The sequence below is a fragment of the Podarcis erhardii genome (assembly GCF_964252035.2).
Source record: "Podarcis erhardii genome assembly, chromosome: 4".
In the NCBI taxonomy this organism is placed as follows: Eukaryota; Metazoa; Chordata; class Lepidosauria; order Squamata; family Lacertidae; genus Podarcis; species Podarcis erhardii.
The window spans coordinates 183,934-203,810 of NC_138508.1; the positions used below are offsets into that span (position 1 = coordinate 183,934).

The 19,877-nt window shown below is 61.4% G+C and overlaps 4 protein-coding genes across 7 annotated transcripts in view; 3 read left to right on the forward strand and 1 right to left on the reverse strand.

The window, feature by feature from the left end:
- Positions 1-290: 290 nt before the first annotated feature.
- On the forward strand, positions 291-3,756 carry RRP8 (ribosomal RNA processing 8). The gene is made up of 6 exons (XM_081860555.1): positions 291-673; positions 1,081-1,576; positions 1,726-1,855; positions 2,059-2,165; positions 3,395-3,491; positions 3,611-3,756. Exons 1-6 carry the CDS (start codon positions 313-315, stop codon positions 3,734-3,736), a joined length of 1,317 nt encoding a protein of 438 aa, XP_081716681.1. The 5' UTR covers positions 291-312; the 3' UTR covers positions 3,737-3,756.
- An 8-nt stretch (positions 3,757-3,764) lies between these two features.
- On the forward strand, positions 3,765-4,914 carry LOC309340636 (uncharacterized protein; the record flags this gene model as incomplete). Its single annotated transcript, XM_081859518.1, has 2 exons — positions 3,765-4,059; positions 4,207-4,914. Exons 1-2 carry the CDS (start codon positions 3,919-3,921, stop codon positions 4,912-4,914), a joined length of 849 nt encoding a protein of 282 aa, XP_081715644.1. The 5' UTR covers positions 3,765-3,918.
- On the forward strand, positions 4,630-11,152 carry LOC309341117 (F-box/WD repeat-containing protein 7-like). Its single transcript, XM_081860600.1, has 11 exons — positions 4,630-4,773; positions 6,227-6,309; positions 6,443-6,581; positions 6,950-7,084; positions 8,747-8,870; positions 8,953-9,089; positions 9,548-9,661; positions 9,758-9,939; positions 10,031-10,256; positions 10,334-10,544; positions 10,704-11,152. The coding sequence occupies exons 2-11, from the start codon at positions 6,227-6,229 to the stop codon at positions 10,970-10,972; spliced, it is 1,620 nt and encodes a 539-aa protein (XP_081716726.1). The 5' UTR covers positions 4,630-4,773; the 3' UTR covers positions 10,973-11,152.
- Positions 11,146-19,877, reverse strand: part of DNHD1 (dynein heavy chain domain 1) — a 60,588-nt gene continuing 51,856 nt past the window's right edge. For 3 of the 4 annotated variants that reach the window (XM_081859967.1, XM_081859966.1, XM_081859968.1), the window contains 13 exons: positions 18,773-19,204; positions 18,219-18,660; positions 17,986-18,132; positions 17,681-17,866; positions 17,146-17,324; positions 15,995-16,960; positions 15,725-15,896; positions 15,559-15,645; positions 15,009-15,210; positions 12,935-13,026; positions 12,680-12,832; positions 11,729-12,456; positions 11,146-11,621 (listed from right to left, as the gene is read on the reverse strand). In XM_081859967.1, the coding sequence (XP_081716093.1) occupies positions 11,178-11,621; positions 11,729-12,456; positions 12,680-12,832; positions 12,935-13,026; positions 15,009-15,210; positions 15,559-15,645; positions 15,725-15,896; positions 15,995-16,960; positions 17,146-17,324; positions 17,681-17,866; positions 17,986-18,132; positions 18,219-18,660; positions 18,773-19,204 (4,230 nt within the window). In that variant the 3' untranslated portion in view covers positions 11,146-11,177. Of the gene's footprint in view, positions 11,622-11,728; positions 12,457-12,679; positions 13,027-15,008; positions 15,211-15,558; positions 15,646-15,724; positions 15,897-15,994; positions 16,961-17,145; positions 17,325-17,680; positions 17,867-17,985; positions 18,133-18,218; positions 18,661-18,772; positions 19,205-19,877 lie in introns of all 4 variants that reach the window. The other variant, XM_081859965.1, reaches the window with a different exon arrangement.

Genomic DNA, 19,877 nt, shown 5'->3' on the forward strand with positions numbered 1-19,877 from the left:
CCGCGGCAGCGGCCACGGGCGCCACCAGGCGGCGCTGCAAGGCGGGGGGCCCGGGCGCCCCGCCTCCGTCCCAGGCAGGCCCCTGGGCTCCGCTCCCCCCGCCCGCCCGCCCCGCCGCGCCCCGGGCACGGGGGTCTCTCTCCGCCGTCGCCCTCCCGGGGGGGGGGGGCGCGCCCCTTCCTCCGGCGGCCTCCGGGCGGCAGGGGGAGCCCGCGTGCCGCTCTGGCGGCGAGGTGGTCTCTCTAGCCTGCAGCCCGGAGACCCGGAACTTCCGCCAGCGTGAGCGCCTGGGCTGCTGCTGCTGCGGGGAGGATGTTCGCGGAGGCTCCGTGGGGCGGCGAGGCGGCGGAGCTGGAGCTGGCGGGCCCGCGGGCCGAGGCGAGTCCCTCCGGGGGCCGCCCCGCCCCGCCCAGCCCCGCCGCGCGCCGGCGCCTCCGGGCCACCCTGCGCCGCCTGCAGAGCTCGGCGGCGCCGCGCCCGCCTTCCCCGCCCTCCTCCGGCCGAGGCAGCAGCGCGTCGGACTCGGAGGCCGAGCAGCCGCCGGAGAGGAAGCGCCCGAGGAAGGGGCCGCCGCCGGCGGGGTCGCCCCCCGGAGCTCCGCAGCCGCAGCCGCCGCAGCCGCCGCAGCCGCGCCGCCTCCCGGCCCGGAAGGAGGAGCCGGCGCCCCGAGCAGGTGAGGCCGCTAGGCTGTGGCCGGAGGCCGAGAGAATTGCCCGGGGTGCAAAGGCGGGTCGGGGGGGGGGGGTTCGGCCGGGTTGTAGATCTGCAGGAGGGCTCGGCAAGCTGCCTTCTCGCGGGACTCTCGACGGCCATGCTCCTTTGCTGAGGTTCTGCTTGTGGATTTCCCATCAGGGTTGTCCACTGTAAGGCTATGAGGTTGGACTAGATTCTTATAATCTTATGAAGCATTCCCTGCATCTCAGTCCCTGGGGGCCTCTCCAGGTGGGGTGGGGCTGGTCCCTCTGCCTGGAACCCCACCAGCTGTCAGTGCACAGAGCCCTGGACTAGAGAGATCATCTGGGGCGTGGGGGGGGGGCGATGGAGCCCAGGGCTGAGCACCTCTGTCCTTGCCCTGTCCAGACAAAGCAGCTGGAGGCGGAGACCCTGAGCCCAGCAGCAAGCAGAGGAGCCCTGGGGCAAAGGACCCAGAGGAGGAGCCAAGGCAGCGGCTGACCAGGAGACAGTGGAAGAACCGCCAGAAGAACAAGCGTCGCCAGAACAGGTTCAAGGCAGGGCTGGGCCTTGAGGAGCCCCCTGTGGCCTCTGCAGCAGCAGAGGAGCCCCCTGCAGTCCCTGCAGCAGCAGAGGAGCCCCCCAGCAGCCAGGAAGATCCAGCAGGCCAGGAACTTCTCAGCGAAAGGGCAGCATCCCTGCGGCTGCGCATGGAGGAGCGGCTGGAGTCAGCGCGCTTCCGCTTCATCAACCAGCAGCTCTACACATCCTCCAGCCAGCAGGCAGTCCAGCTCTTCCAGGATGACCCTGAGGCCTTGGCGGTGTATCACCGGGGCTTTGCCCGGCAGGTGGCCCAGTGGCCTGAAAACCCTGTGCAGCGCTTTGTGCGCTACCTGCGCCAGAGGTAAGGATGGGGGGGGGGGATTGGCCAGCTCCCCCCCTTCAACATGTGCTGGTTAAGCAAACATTTGCGCATGTTGCAATGTCATAGTTAACGTATAAAAGTGTTTGACAGGATGGGTGCACGGTCTAACTTTGCCCCTCCCCCCACAGACCAGCATCACTCGTGGTGGCAGATTTCGGTTGCGGGGACTGCGTGCTGGCACGCAGCGTGCGGAACAAAGTGCACTGTTTTGACCTGGTGGCTCTGGACCCCCGAGTCATTGTCTGCGACATGGCCCAGGTACGTTGCGGGGAGGGCCTCCTCACAGCACCTGCCAGCTGTGTGGTGAGCATCCATGCAGGTGGGCTTTGCTTCACTGGAGGCTTTTAAGCAGAGCTTGGACAGATGGCCCTTGGGTGTCCCTCCCAGCTCCATGATTCTATGACTACCTCACACACATGGTTTTCTGATTGCGCCTCCCTCTTTTTGCTCCTTCTGTATAGGTCCCCCTGGATGATGCATCTGTTGACGTGGCTGTGTTCTGCCTGGCACTGATGGGCACTAACCTGCAGGAGATCTTAGAAGAGGCCAACCGTGTGCTACGAGTTGGGTAATTGTGGGGTCCTGGGCTCACTGACATGGGAGGGGCTGTGGCAGTGAGGGGGACACGTGAAATGGCTGATCAGGGCACTGCCAGCTCAGTCAAAACCTATGGCTGTCATATGGGGATGATGATATTTAATACCTATACTGCTTAATAATAAAAATAATACCCTGCCCATCTGACTGGGTTTCCTAGTCAGAAATATTAAAATATTAATAATATAATAATAGAGATATAGTTAGAATATTTTTAAGCGTTGTACAGAAAACTGAAATAACAGCTTAAACAAAAGATATTACTAAAATAAAGGATTATGTCAATATACATTTATTAATATTTAGACAATGAATTAATGATGGTTGCAAAGAGCCTTGAGGCAGTGAATTAGCTAAATCTCTTTAGTAGCAAAATTTCAGCATAACTAACTTGAATATTGAAAATACCACTATTCATGTATTTTCTATTTCAGTATCAAAACAGTCCCGAAAATATGCATGAAGCCCCCCCCGATCTAAAGTTTGCTTGCATCCTTTAAAATCAGTCCTCAGCATCAATTGCCTTTGAAAACAAGTCGCGAGGAGAAGGATGTGACCCTCTGGTCAGGAAGAGCTTTGGTGGGAGTGGAGACTTCCCAGGCAGAAGTCTTGGGTTCACCCACTCACACCCACCCATGGCAGCTCCAGGCAGAGCTCAGAGAAGGACCCCTGGGTCTGAAGCCCTGGAGAGAGAAGGAAGGCTGTCAGTGGCTACATGTCGGCCACAGGATCAGAGGCAGCAGCTCTGGACCATTGTGAATAATAATAGTAATAATAGTAATAATAATAATAATTTTATTGCTTGTATCCTGCCCACCTGGCTGGGTTTCCCCAGCCACTCTGGGTGGGTTACAGGACATGAAATACTGTAAAACAGACATTTTAAATTTCCGAAGGTGGGAAGGGGCTGCTTCCTCGGCATCCTCGGAGGTTTCCTGACGTGAAATGCAATAATAAAATAAGCAGGCATTCCTTGGACTGCTTAGGGGGAAAGGATGACCTATAGTATTTGGGGCCCCTCTCTTTGGAGGGCCCGGCCAAGCCTTCTGGAGGTGCCCTCCTGACACACACCGGGGGGGGGGTTCCCGCCTGCTGGAGGATTCCCTCGGCATCCCCGTTAGTCCTTTCTGCCCCCCCCCCCCGCCTGCCCATTGCTGGCTGACCTCCCTCCCTCCCTCCGTCTCCCTCCCTCCCTCCCAGGGGGACCCTCCTGGTGGCCGAGGTGGCCAGCCGCTTCCCGGACGTGCGGGCCTTCGTGGCGGCGCTGGCCCGGCTCGGCTTCCGGCTCCTCCGCAAGGTAGGTCTCCGCGGGCGGGGGGGGGCGGGGGCGTCCCTCCCTCCCTCCCTGGGGCCGCGCGAGGCCCCCTTCCGGCCCGCGCGCGCCTCCGCATGGCCTTCCCTCTCCTCTCCTTGCAGGACGTGACGGGCAGCCACTTCTTCACCTTCGAGCTGCGAAAGGCGGAAGCGGCGAAGCGGAAGGGGCGGGGCGAAGGGGCTCTTCCGGGCCTGGCGCTCCGCCCCTGCCTCTACAAGCGGCGGTGACGCCACGGGGGGCGGGGCTTCGTCCGAATAAAGCGCTTTTCTCTCGAAGCGGAAGTGTCTCGTCTCGTCTCGCAATGCCTGCTGGGGGCTGTAGTTGAGGGAGGGGCGGCGGCGGCGGCGCGTGGCCGGCGCAAGCGCAGTCCGGCCGAGTCCGGGCGGCGGCGGCAGCAGCAGCAGCAGCGATGTCGGGATCGGCGGGCGGGCCGGGCCCCGGCGGCGGCGGGGGCAAGCTGGACATCAACCGGGCCTGCGTGGCGGAGCTGGAGCGGGCGCTGGTCGGCATCGGGCGCCGCCGGGCCCGGGGCATCGTGCGCAAGAGGGAGGTGAGGGACCCCGGCGTCCGAGGGGCCCGCTCCCTTCCCTCCCTCCCCCCCCCTCCCCGACCCCGGGCCCCGCGGGGGCTCCTCTCCTCTCCTCTCCTCTCCTCTCGGTGCGTGACGGCGGCGCCCCTCTCCCCCTCCCCCCCCCAGGAGCTGAAGGGCTTCGCCTCCCTGGACGACCTGCTGCGCGTCAAGGGGATCACGGCGCGGATCCTGGAGCTGAACAGCCAGCGGGTGACCTGCTCGCCGCCGCCGCCGGAGCCCGCCCCGGCGTCCTCCTCCTCCTCCTCCTCCTCGGCTCCCGCGCCCGAGGCGGGCTGGGCGGCGACCTGGGCGGGCGGGGGGCGGGCGGAAGGAAGCCGAGGCTCGCTGAGCCCCGCGGCCCGCTTCCCCTCCCAGGCTCCGGAGGAGGAGGCGGGTCGCTCGCCGCCGCGGCCCGGGCAGCGGGAGAGTTGGGCGCCGGCCTGCTTGGCGGCCCAGGCGGAGCCGGAGGAGGAGCCGGGCAGCTCCTGCCCGCCGGGGGCTCCCGACTCCGAGGATGAGACCGGCGGCGGCGGCGGCGGCGGCAGCAGCAGCAGCAGCAGCAGCAGCGAGGGCGAGGAGAGCGGCGGCGGCGGCGGCAGCGACGTCTACTTCTACTACACGGTGGACGAGCGCTGGATCGACTACCTGGAGCGGACGGAGGGCGGCGGCCTCATCCGGCACACGCGGCCCAAGGTGAAGAAGGGGCTGCGGGGGGAGAGACCCCGGCAGAGCAGGAGACCCAGCAGACGCTTCTCCTCTTCTGAAGCCGCCTGGGGAAAGGAGCCCAGAGAAAGGACTGGGGCTCGGGGGTGCAGCAGCAGCAGCAGCAGCTGAGAGTGTCCATGCCAGGGGGCTGTGCAAGTGTTCGGCTTGGTCTTCTCTTTGGCCCAGGGAGGCTGGCAGGAAGGGAGGGTGAAGGGAGGGTGATGTCTGTGGCATCAATGCTTGTGCTGAGCGTTTCTCGGGGGTGCCGCCAAGGGACTGTGCTGACCAAAACAAGTGGGTGGGTGGGAGCACTTACATTTAATGCCGTCTTCATTGTATCTTTTTTTCCCTCCTCACTGGAGGAATTTTTGAAGTCGGAGCACATTTTCCTGTGCAGATTTTAAGTCTGCAATTCATGGAGGAGGGGCTGTTGGGGGCAACTAGCCACCATGGCTAAGCATGCTCTGCCCTGCACAGTAGGAGGCAGCGATGCCTCTGAAACCAGATGCTGGACAGGTGACCAGGGGTGGGGGGAGTGTTGTTCTTGGGCACTGATTGTGCCTGGGGGTTTCCATAACGGGCATCTGGTTGGCCACTGTGGGGACAGAGGGCTGGACTGGATGGGCCTTCTGATCAGCAAGCCCAAGAGGGTCAGTGTGGTTTAGACCTCACTCCCATTCACATCCCTTTTTGAATGTGCACAATGGGATGCGCTCCTGTTGCTTTGTCCCAGATTCTGCCAACCTAGCAGTTTGAGAGCATGCCAGTGCAAGTACATAAATTGGTACTGCTGTGACAGGAGGGTAAATGGCATTTCCGTGCGCTCTGATTTCTGTCACTGTGTTCCGTTGCGCCAGAAGCGGTTTAGTCCTGCTGGCCACATGACCTGGAAAAACTCTGCGGACAAACACCGGCACCCTCAGGGTGAAGCGAGATGAGCACAGCACCCCATCGTCACCTTTGACTGGACTTAAACTGGGGTCCTTTACCTTTACTTGATGGGCCGTTGGCCTCATCCAGCAAGCTCTTGTGATTCTCGGGTGTGTTCTGGCCATCAAGGCTCCAAGGATGAAAGGCAAAAGCCGTCAGGTGGGGAGAGGGCTGCCGGCTGCGTGCTGCATCTCTATTCCCCACTTCCTGTCCTTACAAGGCTGTTGTCCCAAAGCACAGTTTGTAGATCTGTGTTCTGAGAGAAAATGTTGAACCTTCCAGTCTTTTGGGGAGGCAGGAGGCATGGGGGCCCTGGCATGGCTGCTGTGCGGTGGAGGCAGCAAGAAGGGTGCCCCACTTGACCTGATGCGGCGCTGTGCATCAGGAGGGGGTGCTGCGTGCATTGCGTACCCTTTGTGTATCATAGCCTTTGCATTGCATAGCCTTTGCGGAGCTGAAGGGTTTCCTGGATCCGTGTGACTCCATTCCGCCCCATCTCTTTGCATTGCAGATGAAGCGCAAGTCAGAGAGCGGCCCGGATGGCAGAGCTCAGTCACCTGGCAAGAAGCTGTGCAAGGGCTCCGAGAGGGGCAGGTGAGGAGGTGGCGGGTGGCGCTTGGGAGCTCCTGCAAGGTGCCAGGGGAGACAGGGGGGTCTGTCTCCAGCAGGACTCTTGACTTGGGCCCCTGGCCATGGCATTCTCCTGACATACTTGCTTCCTCTCCAGAGTGCTGGGCCCGTGTGTCGCTAGCCCCACGGCCACCTTTGGGGATTTGCGGAACGCCAAGGCAGGCCAGGCGCGCTGCCGGCATGTCCCCCCAATGACACCACCCCCTGAGCTGCAGGACTGGCTGCGCACTTTCCAGGTGAGCGGCAGGCAGAGGCACCTGTGTCGGGGTGTGAGGTGCATGAGGCCCCGGGCTGGAGGCAGAGCAGGGCTGCGCTTTCTGGCTGGCTTGCCGCTGACCTTCCGACATTCAGCAAAGGCCTTTTTCCACAAGCCAGGCATTTGGCAGATGTTGTGCTGTGGTGTGTTTCTCATTTCCTATTTTGTTTTAGGGATTTGATCTTAAAAGTGAGCTGATGCATTGGTGGTGTTTCAACCTTTAGAAAACTACAAAGCTTTTGCTTTGATTGCTTTTATGGGCTGCTTTGTGGCCTTGGTTCTGGCGCAGAGACGGGCTGCAATCCTGGGTTTTGCGCTTGATCTCCCCTTACTCCTTTCTCCCGCCAGCGCTGGAGCGGCCCAGAGAAGCTGCTGGCTCTGGATGAGCTCATTGACCGCTGTGAGCCTCCTCAGATCAAGCACATGATGCAAGTGATCGAGCCCCAATTCCAGCGCGATTTCATATCACTGCTGCCCAAAGAGGTGAGTATCCTGTGGGTGGGGGACCTCAGAGGAAGAATGCAGGGCAGCCGAGGGGGGAGAGGGGGGAGTTGTTGGCTGAAGGTCTTGGTGGGAGAATGAGCCTGCAGGGTGTTGTTAGAAAGCCTTGAGCAACAGGTCAGGAGATCAGAATCTGAGCCACAGTCAAGAGGGGGGACAAGGGGACACGATAGGTAGTTGTAAAAGAAGTGAAGAAGTGTGCATGCACACAAAAGTTTATACCAGAACAAACTTAGTTGGTCTATAAGGCGGTATTGGACATTTTTTTTAAAAAAAATTCCCGACTGCGTCAGACCAACACGGCTACCTACCTGTGTCTAAAACAAATAAGAGTCAGAACTATTCATACCAGCTACACATTTTTAAAGTGAGCATGAAAACTCACAGAAACGCTAGGATGAAGTAACAGAGAGAAACCGGAAGAAGAGAACTTTATCTGAAGTGCAAATGTGGCACCAGCAGGAAAATTGAGTAGAGCCAGTTGCTTTAGCAGGAGATGAGACACATCAGAGAAGGAGCTATTTGATTTGATTACAAGGCCTTGGAAAACTTTTAACGGCAAGAATCAAAGTTATCGGAGAACCTGAAGGCCTGGTGAGAAGCTAAGAGCCAGAGTTCAGTTCCTGCCAAAGAGGAGAAGGAGCAGCAGCAGCAGCAGCAGCGGGCGTTGCAAGAGGGAGGAAGAGCAAATCAGCCCCCGAGAGGGAGGGTAGGAGAGAGCCTGGCCAGGAGCAAGGGGCGGGTGTCCCAGGCCTTGTCTCTCCAAGGCAGCTGCTCAATGTGCAGCAGAAAGTGATGGAGAAGAGGAGGAAGTGGGGGTGTGGTAATTGGGCAGGGAAATCAGGCCTCTGGGATCCAAAAGATTTCTGGGTGCTAAGGCAAAAGTTGGGCTTTATGCTCAAATTAGGCTTTAAAATGTAAACAGATGCAGAGTACAAAATCTTGGTTTTTTGAAAGTGATTGTTAAATGGTTTTAAATGGTGTTGTCATAAATGGCAGATGAGCTGAGCACTTTCAGTCAAAAGCTCTTTTTTCTTAATTTTTAAATATACAAACATTAAGGGGAGGCTGTCAAAGATGTCAAGGGGGAGAAGAGACAGCGGTCAATGGATTTAGCTCGCTTGAACGTCCGCATACATGAGCTAATGTAACGGACGCTCTCTCCCTGCCTCTCCAGTCCAAAGCAGAACTCCCCTTCTGAGGTGCAGGCTACCATTTTTAGAGCAAAAGTTGTGTCTCTAACACATCCAAAGAAAGCCAAATCAGACCGGAGTGGCAAGGAGGACAATAAGAAATGGCAGGAGGATGCTTGGAGGGCAAGAGATTGGCCCAGATGGTCAGGACAGGGAGCTCAGCCGCAGACTCTGTGCTGGATTGGAAAGGCAGGAGAGGCCTTGTGGGCTGTGAAGCAGTTTGGGATTGCGGGGCCACCGTGGCCCTGACAGCTGCTGTGTGGGAGGAGGGTGTGGACCACAGGCTCTGATCCAGCTCTCTTCTTGGAGGAGCATTGGACGGCTGCTTCAGATGTTCGGCTGTGTGGTGGACGTGCGAAGCTGCCCCGCCCAGCCCCGTGCTCTCCATGCCTGGCTTGCCATTTGCACCCAGGGAGGCCTTTCACGGGAGGAAATCTTGTCCCTTTTGCAGTTGGCGCTCTATGTGCTCTCGTTCCTGGAGCCGCGGGACCTGCTCCGGGCGGCGCAGACCTGTCGCTACTGGCGGATTTTGGCCGAGGACAACCTGTTGTGGCGGGAGAAGTGCCGCGATGCAGGTGAGGCTCAGCTCCTGCCCGGTGTTGCTTCCCGGCTGCCCATGGGCCTCCTCCCTGTCACAGTCACTTCTGCCTCCTGCAGGTATCGAGGAGCCCCTGAGTCTGCGCAAGCGCCGGCTGCTCAGCCCAGGCTTCATGTACAGCCCCTGGAAACTGGCCTTCCTGCGCCAGCACCGAATCGACATGAACTGGCGTGGCGGGGATGCCCGCCCCCCCAAGGTAGGGGACCTCCCTTGACCCCCACCATTGGGGTGACGTGGTGTGGGGTTTACGCACCTCGTCATGGGCTAAGACACTACTCTGGGATCTCCGGGGTGGCTGCACGATGGGGACCAAAGAGCAGGCTCTGCAGGAAGAGCAGCCCAATACCAGGCAGGGGCCAGGGCTCAGTGGTGGGCTGGGACAGACATGTGCCCCATACTCTTGAGAGCTGCTGCTGCTGCTGCTGCTGCTGCTGCTGCTGCTGCTGCTGCTGCTGCTGCTGCTGAGCTAGGTGGACCAGGCAAGCACCTTTGACTTCTGGCAAAGAAGATCCAGCTCCTGAACGCTGGGCCTGGTCTCAAGCCTTGGAGAACTCAAGGCCACTGGGCTTGGGGAGGAAGCCGCCCCTTCCCTCAACCGCAGAAAGGGGGTGCAGGGTGATGCTGGCTGGCCTGCTAATTCTCTCCCTGGACCAGGTTCTGAAGGGCCACGATGACCATGTCATCACCTGCCTCCAGTTTTGTGGCAACCGCATTGTGAGCGGCTCAGATGACAACACGCTCAAGGTGTGGTCGGCTGTCACCGGGGAGGTGAGTCTGGGAAATGGTGCTGTGGGCGGGGGTGGCTGTGGCTCCACCTTCCTGGCTCTGAGCATCTTCCTCCTCCTCCTCCTCCTCCCGCCGCAGTGCGTTCAGACCCTGGTGGGGCACACGGGGGGTGTCTGGTCTTCCCAGATGAGGGACAACATCGTCATCAGCGGCTCAACAGACCGCACCCTCAAGGTGTGGAACGCGGACACGGGCGAGTGCGTGTACACCCTCTACGGGCACACCTCCACTGTGCGCTGCATGCACCTCCACGGCAGCAGGTAGGTTGGGGGGGGGGGCAAGGCCGCTCCCGGGACCCCTCCTGCCCCTCCTGCCTGGGACTCAAGCGGCTTGTCTCTCCTCCCTCAACAGGGTGGTGAGTGGGTCCCGGGATGCCACCCTCCGCCTCTGGGACATCGAGACAGGGCAGTGCCTGCACGTGCTGATGGGCCACGTGGCCGCCGTCCGCTGTGTCCAGTACGACGGGCACAAGGTGGTGAGTGGCGCCTACGACTACACGGTCAAGGTCTGGGACCCCGAGACGGAGAGCTGCATCCACACCTTGCAAGGCCACACCAATCGCGTCTACTCCCTGCAGGTGAGGGACCCCGACCCCTTCCCTCCCCACCCCCTGAGTCGCACAGCCCCTCACTCCTCCCACCCCCTCTTGTGCAGTTTGACGGGACCCACATTGTGAGCGGCTCCCTGGACACCTCGATCCGCGTGTGGGACGCCGAGAGCGGCAACTGCCTGCACACATTGATGGGGCACCAGTCCCTGACCAGCGGCATGGAGCTGCGCGACAACATCCTGGTCTCTGGCAACGCCGACTCCACGGTCAAGATCTGGGACATCAAGACGGGCCAGTGTCTTCAGACCCTGCAAGGTGGGTGCTGCGGGCAGCTGGCTGGGCTGCAGGAACCTGAGACTCCCCATTGGCCCGCACAAAGTCCGGGGGGGGGGAGGGCTGTTCTCCCTCTGGGCAGAGGCGGCTGGGCATGGCAGCTGATGGCTGCTTCTCACCTTCTTTGCCCCCCTTCTGCAGGTCCCAGCAAGCACCAGAGTGCCGTCACCTGCCTCCAGTTCAGCTCCAAGTTTGTGGTGACCAGCTCAGACGACGGCACCGTCAAGCTGTGGGACCTCAAGACGGGCGAGTTTGTGCGCAACCTGGTGGCGCTGGAGAGTGGCGGCAGTGGGGGGGTGGTCTGGCGCATCCGGGCCTCCAACACAAAGCTGGTGTGTGCCGTGGGGAGCCGCAACGGGACCGAGGAGACCAAGCTGCTTGTTTTGGATTTTGACGTGGACCTGAAATGAGGAGGGCTGGACTGGCAGGGGGGGCCTGCGGGACGGGCATCCCCCCAGGCGTGAGTGAGTGGTGCCTGGCCGTGCACCTTATTTATAGCTTGGCTGCAGGGCCCTGGGCGGCTGGCAGAGCGGCAGAGCACCCAAGTCTGCTTTTTGTACACACTAATAATATATCACTTTATTTCTGTACATAGCTTTCTCTGTGTCATGTGGGTTAAGCCCGGGAGGGGGGAGGGGGCTGTCCTGGGGCGGGGGCAGGGCGCTGCCTTTGCCCCCTGCTGCTGTCCCCCTCCCAGCGCAGGAGGCTGACGGCGTGGACACGCTGCTGGAGGCACAGCTCAGGGGCCATCTTGGAAGGCAGGCTCAGGTGCAGGATGACGTGCTGGCTGCCCAGCGCCACAGGGACCTCGGGGACCCCCAGGTAGACAGGGCACAGGAACTTGCTGGCTGGGAGCTTGGGGGTGGTGCCAGCGGAGGCCATGTCCCAGGTCAGACGGGCGGCCTGGATCCAGATGGTGGGCAGCGGGCAGGGCTCGGCCGTGCGGCTCTCCTGCAGCAGCCCACTGTGGGCCTTCCAGAAGGCATGGCGCAGCTCCAGCCCGCTCAGATAGATGCCTTTCTCGGGGGCGCTGGTGGGGGGCGGCCCACTGGGAAGGACCTGCCAAAGGAAGGCAAGAGGGAGGGGGAAAGGGGGCGCTCAGGGACCGGGGCTGCGGGGCCTGCCGCTGTGCCCACCCCCGTGCCCGCCCTCCCCTCCCTCCCTACCTGCTGGTGCAGCTGGTAGCGGTGCAGCTCCTGCCTCTCCACGCGAGCCCTCTCTTGCAGCACGGCCAGGAGGAGGCGGCGGGGCTGGTGGAAGGCAGCCAGCTGGTAGTGGGCCACGAGCGGCCCGCTGACAGAGCCCAGGTAGCTGCACAGGAGCTGGGTCCGCTGCTTGAGTGTCTGCAGCCAGGCCAGGGGGGGCTGGGGGCCGGTGAGGGCGTAGGGCAGCCAGGGGCTGGGCAGGCGGCCCTGCTTCAGGTGGTAGAGGATGGTGCTGCAGCGGCGGGAGGAGCAGGGCTCCCCCTGCAGGCACTCCTGGGCGCAGCACAGGTCGCGGCCCACCTGCTTCAGCAGGGCCAGGAGGATGCCTGCCTCCTCCAGCAGGAAGCGCTGCAGGGGGCGTGGCCGGGGGCGGGCCTGCCCTTGCGGGGGGCACCCCTTCCAGCCCACCTCCCAGCCGCACTCGCTCAGCTGCTCCTGCAGCTCCTGCACCAGCCGGATCCCGTCCTGCAGCAGCTGCTCCAGGGCCCCTGTGTGCGGGCGGCAGGGGGCCCGGCGGGGCTGCCACAGGCCCTGGGAGGCCTGCAAGGCCACCAGCAAGGCCTGGCTCCGCTCCGCCAGCATCCGCTGCTGCAGCGCACTGCACAGGCTGATCCCGGCAGGCTCCATGGGGCTGGGCAGCTGCTCGATGCCGGCCTGGGTGGCGGCGGCCGCCTCCTCATCCGTGTTCCCTACAGGGTGCAAGGAAAGGGAGGGGGATCAGCAGAGCACCCAGCGCCCCCACCGACAGGCTCTTCCCAATTCATGAAGGGCCCCACAATGGCCACCCACAGCTGGAGGAAGCAGGCGGGGAGGGTGTTGCTCTTGTGCTTGAGTCCCGCTTGCGTGTTTCCCGCAAGCAGTGGGAACAGGATGCTGGGCCTGACCCAGCCGGCTCTTCCCATCTTCTCTCACCTGGGTTCGGGCAGCCGACGACTGTGGCCACGAGCTGCTGGAGGCTGGAGGCTGGCTGCAGGGGGGAGGCAGGAGCCAGGCAGGCCTGGCACAGGCTCTGCACCACTTGGGCATCACCGCTGTCCAGGATGTGGCCCCCGTAGAGCATGGTCCCTGCAGAGGCAGAAGTGCCAGCCGTGTTTCGGAGGGGGCCTTCAAGGCCTTGGCTCTTGCAGGCTGCCCCCTTGAACCCCTCACTCAGCCCTGTGTCCATACCGGCCAGCTCCTGCAGGGCTTCCTGGGCTCCGTCTGTTAGGCAGCTCAGTCTCTCCTGGATTCTGAGCCCGGCCAACACTTCCCCGTGGCTCCTGCAAGGGCAGCACAATCTCAGGCACAGGGCAGAGTCAGAGCAAAAACCACACTCCTGGCTTGCCAGAGTGAGGACCGTCTTGGCCCGGGGGGGGGGGGCGGGGGCTGCTCCCAACTTTCTTAGGGTCCCAGCAGCTGAGAGGAAGAGCCCTTGGACAGTGGAACAGAAGACCTGGGCAGGGGACGGGCCTCTCCTTCACTGAAGGATTTTAAGCAGGAGTCCTTAGCTGTGATTCCCGCATTGCAGGAGCTTGGACTAAAGGACCCTTGGGGCGCCCCTACGATTCTGGTTCTATGAAAGATTATTGGGTAAACTTCATTTTGGGATCAGTGGGAAACAGGTTAAGAAACAGGAAGTAAGAATAAATAGGTGGTTCTCCCAATTGTGGGATGTACAAAGTATTCCAGTGTGGCAGCCATGAAAAAGGAAATTTGCATGCGAGGGATCAGTAGGAAAGGAATTGAGAATAAAACTGCCAGTATCATCATGCCGTTTCAGGAATCTGGTGTGTGCCCACATTGGAAGAACTATATGCACTTCTGGGCACCTCCTCTCCCCTCAAAAAGGTCATTGCGGAGTTGGAAAAGATTCAGGAGGGGCCCCCTGAGGGGGTGGAGCGACTCCCTTACAAGGAAAGGGGGCAGCATTTGGGACTTTTTAGTTCAAAAGTGAGGGGCAACATGGCACACGGTAAGTGGAAAGGGGAAAACCTTCTCCCTCTTCCATAACCTTCAAGCTCGTGGATGTCCAAGATTCAGGGCAGATGAAAGAAAGTTCTTCCTGCAGCACACAGCCCGACGATGGCCCTCGCTCTCGCAGGAGGCAATGGCGGCCACCATCTCTAAAGAGGAGCCACAATGGCAATTCTCTTCCTCCACCATTGGGGCAGCTGCTGGAAGCCGCGGGAAGGGAGAGGGCTCTGGGGCTCCTGTTCTGCCTCTGGTTGGCCACGTGGGAACTGGAGGCTGGGCTAGGTGGCCTGATCCAGGCGGCGGCTCTTACACCCTCTGTGCTGTGCAGGACTGATGCTGGGACCTGTGCTTTTAAACTTTTTTTGTGAGGGTTGTGTGAGCAGTAAGGTTCCCAGGTTTGCTGTTGATACAAAATTGTTCAGGGTGATTAAACTCCAGCGGGATTATGAGGAACGCCAAAGGGATCTGGTCAAAGGGGCTATCAAAATGGCAAATGCAATTCAATGCAAGGAAAAGTGATGTAAGGTAAAGGTAAAGGGACCCCTTACCATTAGGTCCAGTAGCGGACAACTCTGGGGTTGTGGCGCTCATCTTGCTTTATTGCAAATGCAATACAGCTCAAGGAAAAGTGATGTACTTTGGGGCAAAAGAAACCCCTAACAAGTGGGGTCTGGACTGCTGTGGCCAATGCAGGAATGAGCTCATGGTGTCCCTTCCTGCTCAGGACCTTCTGGATTGGTCACTGTGAGAACAGATGGAGCCCGTTTGGCCTGATCCGGCTGCTGCAGGACTCCTTAGGTTCATCCTACTTGGCAGCTTCCATGGGTGCGTCCCGGGTACCCTCCAGTTCACCTGCTCTGGGGAGCCCTGTTGAATTCTGTGAGGCACAGGTAAGGGGTCTTCCTCCTGCTGCTGCTGCTGCTGCTGCTGCTGCTGCTGCTGCTGCTGCCGCCAGAAAGGGCTGCAGGGAGAAAGCCCTCGGCCTTTCCCTGGCTGCCTGTCAGCTGGGAGATCCAAGCCCTCATCCGCCGCTCCCCCCGCCCCCCACTCTGCTCCCCCCGCCCCCTGCAGCCAGCAGCCCCCTCTGGGGCAACCCTGTGGGCAAGGACTGGTTTGCTAGCCCACACAGGCAGCTCCAAGAGCAGGGGAAGACTGGGGAGCCCACAGGTGGTGATTCAGGGTGCTTTCCAATAGCATAAAGCAGAGGAGGAGTTTCCGAGCTCCCATGAGATGGACTGGCAGGCCCTTTGCCTCGCTGCTGAACAGGGCAAGCACCTCCGTCACTCACCACAGGTATGTCTCTGCCTGGGTCCACTGGGCATAGGTCTGCCTGTAGAGCAGGACCCCATAGAGGGCGAGGAGGGGCAGCCGCTGCTCTGTGTCTAGGTTCTGGGTTCGCCCCTGTAGCCAGTAGTGGCTGCGTGCCAGGATGCCCTTCAGCTCCAGTGGCATGTCGCAGAAGAGGGAGGTGGCACTGCGCTTCAGGAGTTCTGTTGGCACAGAAGAGAATCAACCACCACAGCAGAGGCCGGGAGGAACAGTAAGGACAGCCGAGGCCATGAGAAGTTGCTCAGCTTCTGTTTCTCCCGCAGAGGCAGGTGGAAGGCCCTGTGGCAGAGCCAGCGGCACTGGGAGAGCCCAGATGACAATGAGCAAGAGGGAGCGGGTCCCTGGGAGAGAGAGAGAGATGCAAAAGGGGGCAGTGCGCCTCTTTGCCCAAGGGGTAGGCAGGGTGTGGAGAAGCCCCTCTGGCCCTGCCCCACTGCGACATGAGCCAGCCTCCCTCCCTCCCTCCCTCCCTCCCTCCCTCCCTCCCTCCCTCCTCCCTGGCCTGGTACCTGGCATGGAATGAGGGGCATCAGCTGCAGTGATGAGCCACAGGCGGAACTTGGTGTGGATCTCGAGGCCTCCCCCTGGCACCTTGCCTGTGCAAAAAGAGGGCAAGGTGAGAGGGGCTTTGGCCGGGGGGAGGGAGACACCTCCCGCTGCTTCCATCCGCCTCACCTGAGGATTTCACCAACTGGTCCAGCAGCTGCAGCAAGTCGGGGTCCCAGTGCTCCTGGAGGTGGCAGTTGGTCAAGACCAGCCACTTGCCTCTCTTGCTGCAGATGGGCAGCGTCCGCCAAACCCGCTTGCAGGCATCTGGGGTGCCAAAGGAGATGACTACCACACTTCCCTGCGGGGTGGGGCCTGGTTACTTGCTCTGTCCTCCCAGAGGGACCCAACTGACACACCTGCACCCCTTGCCCCTTCCCCTCCTGGTGCCCGGCTCACCCCTCGTCCCCGCTGGGTGGCCATCTGCTGGATCCAGAGGAGCGGGTGCATGAAGCAGCCTGGCGAGCCGGCTGAGGGCGTGTGGAAGATGATGGGCTTGTTGGCCCGGCTGTAGGAGTACGGGTAGGTGATGGCCATTTCCTCGGTGAGAGACCAGCCCAGCAAGCAGGTGGTGAGGGCGGAGACCACGCTGCTCATGGCAGAGGGACACAAGATGCGCCACAGGATGGCGCGCTGGAAAGGCCTGAGGTGGGCGTGGCTGGGACACAGGGCCAGCCCCACCATGGTGGAGCGCAGGCGGAAGTACTCTTGCCACTGGGCGGCCTGCCGAGCCAGGGAGGCCTGCAACCCCTGGAACCCAGGAACGTTCTCCAGCAAGCCGCACTCCTCCCAGGCCTCCGTGCTCACCCAGCTGGGGCGAGGCACCCCGGCCGGCGGCTGCAGAAGCTCCTTGGCCGCCGGCTCCCGCAGGCCCTGGCAGAAGGCCAGCCACTCCAGCGGGGTGATCTCCCCAGAGACCTTCAGCGTGGCCAGGGCCCCCAGGAAGAGGTAGAGGAGGCGGTCTATCTCCCGCAGGCAGGGCACGGCCTCGGTCAGGCAGTGGTGGAGCATGGCCTTGCTGAGCTCCAGGAGGCGCGACTCCAGCGACTCCTGCTTGGTGGTCTCCTGGCGCTTGGTGGAGAGCAGCGCCTGGCGCACGCGGGCCATGCAGATGCTGCTGGGGAAGCTGTAGGAGGGGTGGAGGCGGCAGACCTGCTGCAGGGCCAGGTGCAGGGCCACGCCCAGGCGGGGCACCATCCGGTACTTGTTGCACAGCGCCGCCTGGTCCTGGTGCTGGGAGACCATGTGCTGGTGGGTGGCATGAAGGGCCTGGATCTGCGTCTGCAGCAGCCGCACCATCGGCATGAAGTTCTCCTCCTCCAGCAGAGAGCGCTGCGGCTGGGCAATCAGGGCCACCAGCTCCTCCTGCGGGGAAGGGCCACGGGGCTGGGCTGAGCGGCCTCTCCACGGCCGCCCCACCGCCCCACGCCAAGCCACAGGAGCCCCTGCCTCCAGCTCCTCCTGCGGGGAAGGGCCACGGGGCTGGGCTGAGCGGCCTCTCCACGGCCGCCCCACCTCCCCACGCCAAGCCACAGGAGCCCCCGCCTCACCTCCGTGGCCTCCAGCTTCCCCTCCAGCTGCAGGATCCCAAACTGCAAGGCCTGCTGGTTCTTCAGGATCTCCTTCCGCTCAGCCCGCAGGACCTCCACCAGCAGCAGCTCCTCCAGGGCCTCCTGGCTGAGGCTGAGGTCAATCACGTTCAGGCTCTTGAGAAGCTCGTGGTCCACCTCTGCAAAGAGGAGCCAGGCGGGAGGCAGGGCCCAGCCGTCCCAGGCACCCGCCTGCCTGCCACTCTCCGCCGATGGCTGGCTGCGGGGTGGAGGCACCTGTGGCTCTTGTCCCCCCACACTTTGGGGAACCCAAGTAGGTCGCTGCCGTGCTTTGAAAACGCAGCTTCCAATGCTGGGCGAGAGATCTGCTGACTCTAGCTTTGCTTCCCCAAAGCCTCTCACCCTCTCTGAGAGGGGAGCCGAAGATCGCTCTCAGGGTGAGCAGCGAGTGGCTGAGCCGCCTCCACCCACCTCAGCTCCCTGGGGAGGGATTCCACAGATGAGAGCCAGGAGGGCCCCTGGGCACCTCCCTTACCTGCAGCCAAAGCCTCCAGAGGCAGCTCAGTGCACAGGTAGAGGCGGAAGCAGGGGGGCACCTGCGCCAGGTCCTCCACTGACTTTGAGTGGAGGGCACCTCCGAACGATTCCTTCTGCATCAGCTCCTCGAGGGCTGGGCACCAGGGGACGTTCTTTTCAAAGTCCGTCAGCAACACGGGGGTGCCTGTGAGGAGGTGGGAGCCAAGCAGCACATTTGCCTGAGCTCCTGGAGGTGCTGGTGAAAGAGAACTGCACTCTCCCAGGGGGCGAGCGGCGGCAGGGGCACCACCTTCCTCCGCTCACCAAGGCTGGCTGCTTTGCAGAGGCTTTGCTCCAGGTCTGGGTCTGTGAGCGACAGGACCTCCAGGTTGTCTTCCGCGATCTCTATGGAGCTGCCCTGCTCCACCATGTCCGGGACCAGGTCAGAGATGGCATAGACCTGAGAATCCGCTGTAAAGAGGGGTTGGATGAGAAGCTCCCTGCAGGCAAGGCCATGTGCCTGACCCCCCCCCCCGCCCCCCGCATACCCCACTCACCCTCTTCCATAGCTCTGGATGTCAGCAGCCAGACATAGGCCTGCTTGTCGGGGTCCACCAGCAGAGGCCAGCGGTGAGCCTGAGAGTGGATGCTGGAGAGCAGGATCATGCCCACCAGGCGGCTGCTGGGGACCTTGGGCTTGTGGACCCGATCCCAGAGACGCTGCTCTGGAGGAGAGCTGAGCAGGGACGCCAGATGCAGGGGCTGTTGCACAGCCAGCAGCAGATCGCTGTGGGAAGCTGGGCCAGGGCAGGGCAGCTCCTTCTGCAGGAGCCGCCTCACGTCGTCCGGCCCGAGGGGGCCCCAAGCCCCGGCACACACCGCCTGCCACTTCTCCAGCAGCTCTTCCCGCCGCTGCGGAGGGAATGGGCCCAGGTAGGAGAGGCTGGCTGCGGAGAGGAGGGCATCGCCATAGACAGTAGTGCGCTGGGATTCCAGGTTCTAGGAAGGAAAGCATAGGCGCCAGAGGGCTGAGTCTCGGAGAACGGCACCCTCGCCTCACAGGGCACGGGGGGGGGGGGGACATGGGTGGACAGCCGCCCGCCCCGCTTACCCTTGTGACAGCTGTCCAGCTGGCCATGTGCTCGGCCACGGAGCTCTCGACGGTGGTGGCCTCCTCTTTGGCCTGCAGGGAGTGGGTGAGCTGGTGCATCAGCTTCTCCTGGCGCTCCTGCTTCTGCTTCAGCTCCTTGATGCGCAGCTGGGTGGCATCTCTCAGGTATTCCGAGTGCAGGCGCCGGTCGCCCAGCTCCACCTTCTCTGCGTTGATCTGGGCATCGCAGTACTTTAGCCGTGCGATGGTCGGCTGCCAGTCCAGCAGGGCCCAGTGGTACCAGTAGGTGGCCGAGATCCACTGGAAGAGGGCGGCAGCAGCCTGGCTGGCTCTGGATAGGCTGTTCTCAGAGATGCGCTCGTGAGTCACAGCCCGGCCCAAGGCCTCAAAGAGCTCTGTGGTGAGGCTGTCCTTGGGGTAGAAGACAAGATCCTGGAGGGGGAAGCAGAGGGAGGGAATGGGACCCTGGCCTGGCTTTTTCACCAAGGAATGAGGTGCAAGAAGCACTAGGCTGCTTGTATTAAAATGCCCCAAGCTAAAGCAACCGGCCTCCTGCAAATGGCCTCTCCTCTGCCTGGCTTCCCTGCCCCTTTGGTCACAGAGCATGGGAGCCACTCCAGAGATGCCCAGGCCCATGCAGAAATGAGGTTTTTTTGCCATTTCCCCTCCCATTCACCCAGTCTGCAGAGGCCCATTTGGAGCTCTTCACAGTCTCTACTTGTTTTAACAACTCTGAACAGTTTAGTATTGTCCGCAGACTTGGACACCCCACTGTGGAGCTCTAACTCTGAGTCGTTTGTGTGCAAGTTAAGAAGCTTGTGTCCCGATCCTGATCCTAGGGGCACTCCACATTACACGTGTATTTGTTCAGAGAACAGACCATCTATTCTTACTCTTTCCTTCCTGTGATTTAACCAATTCCATAGTCACAAGAGGACTTCTCCTCTTACTCCTTGACTGCTAAGCTTACTCAGGAGTCTTTGATGAGGGACTACAGCGGTACCTCGCAAGACGAATGCCTCGTAAGACGAAAAACTCGCAAAACGAAAGAGTTTTTCGATTTTTGAGTTGCTTCGCAAGACGGATTTCCCTATGGGCTTGCTTC

Bases quoted from the DNA above. Each gene is read 5' to 3' on its own strand.
- RRP8 (XM_081860555.1), top strand. From the start codon at position 313: ATGTTCGCGGAGGCTCCGTGGGGCGGCGAGGCGGCGGAGCTGGAGCTG. The intron at 2,166-3,394 runs GTAATTGTGGGG...CCTCCCTCCCAG, and splicing joins AACCGTGTGCTACGAGTTGG to GGGGACCCTCCTGGTGGCCG. The intron at 3,492-3,610 runs GTAGGTCTCCGC...CTCTCCTTGCAG, and splicing joins GCTTCCGGCTCCTCCGCAAG to GACGTGACGGGCAGCCACTT.
- LOC309341117 (XM_081860600.1), top strand. From the start codon at position 6,227: ATGAAGCGCAAGTCAGAGAGCGGCCCGGATGGCAGAGCTCAGTCACCT. The intron at 8,871-8,952 runs GTGAGGCTCAGC...TGCCTCCTGCAG, and splicing joins GGAGAAGTGCCGCGATGCAG to GTATCGAGGAGCCCCTGAGT. The intron at 9,662-9,757 runs GTGAGTCTGGGA...CTCCCGCCGCAG, and splicing joins GGTCGGCTGTCACCGGGGAG to TGCGTTCAGACCCTGGTGGG.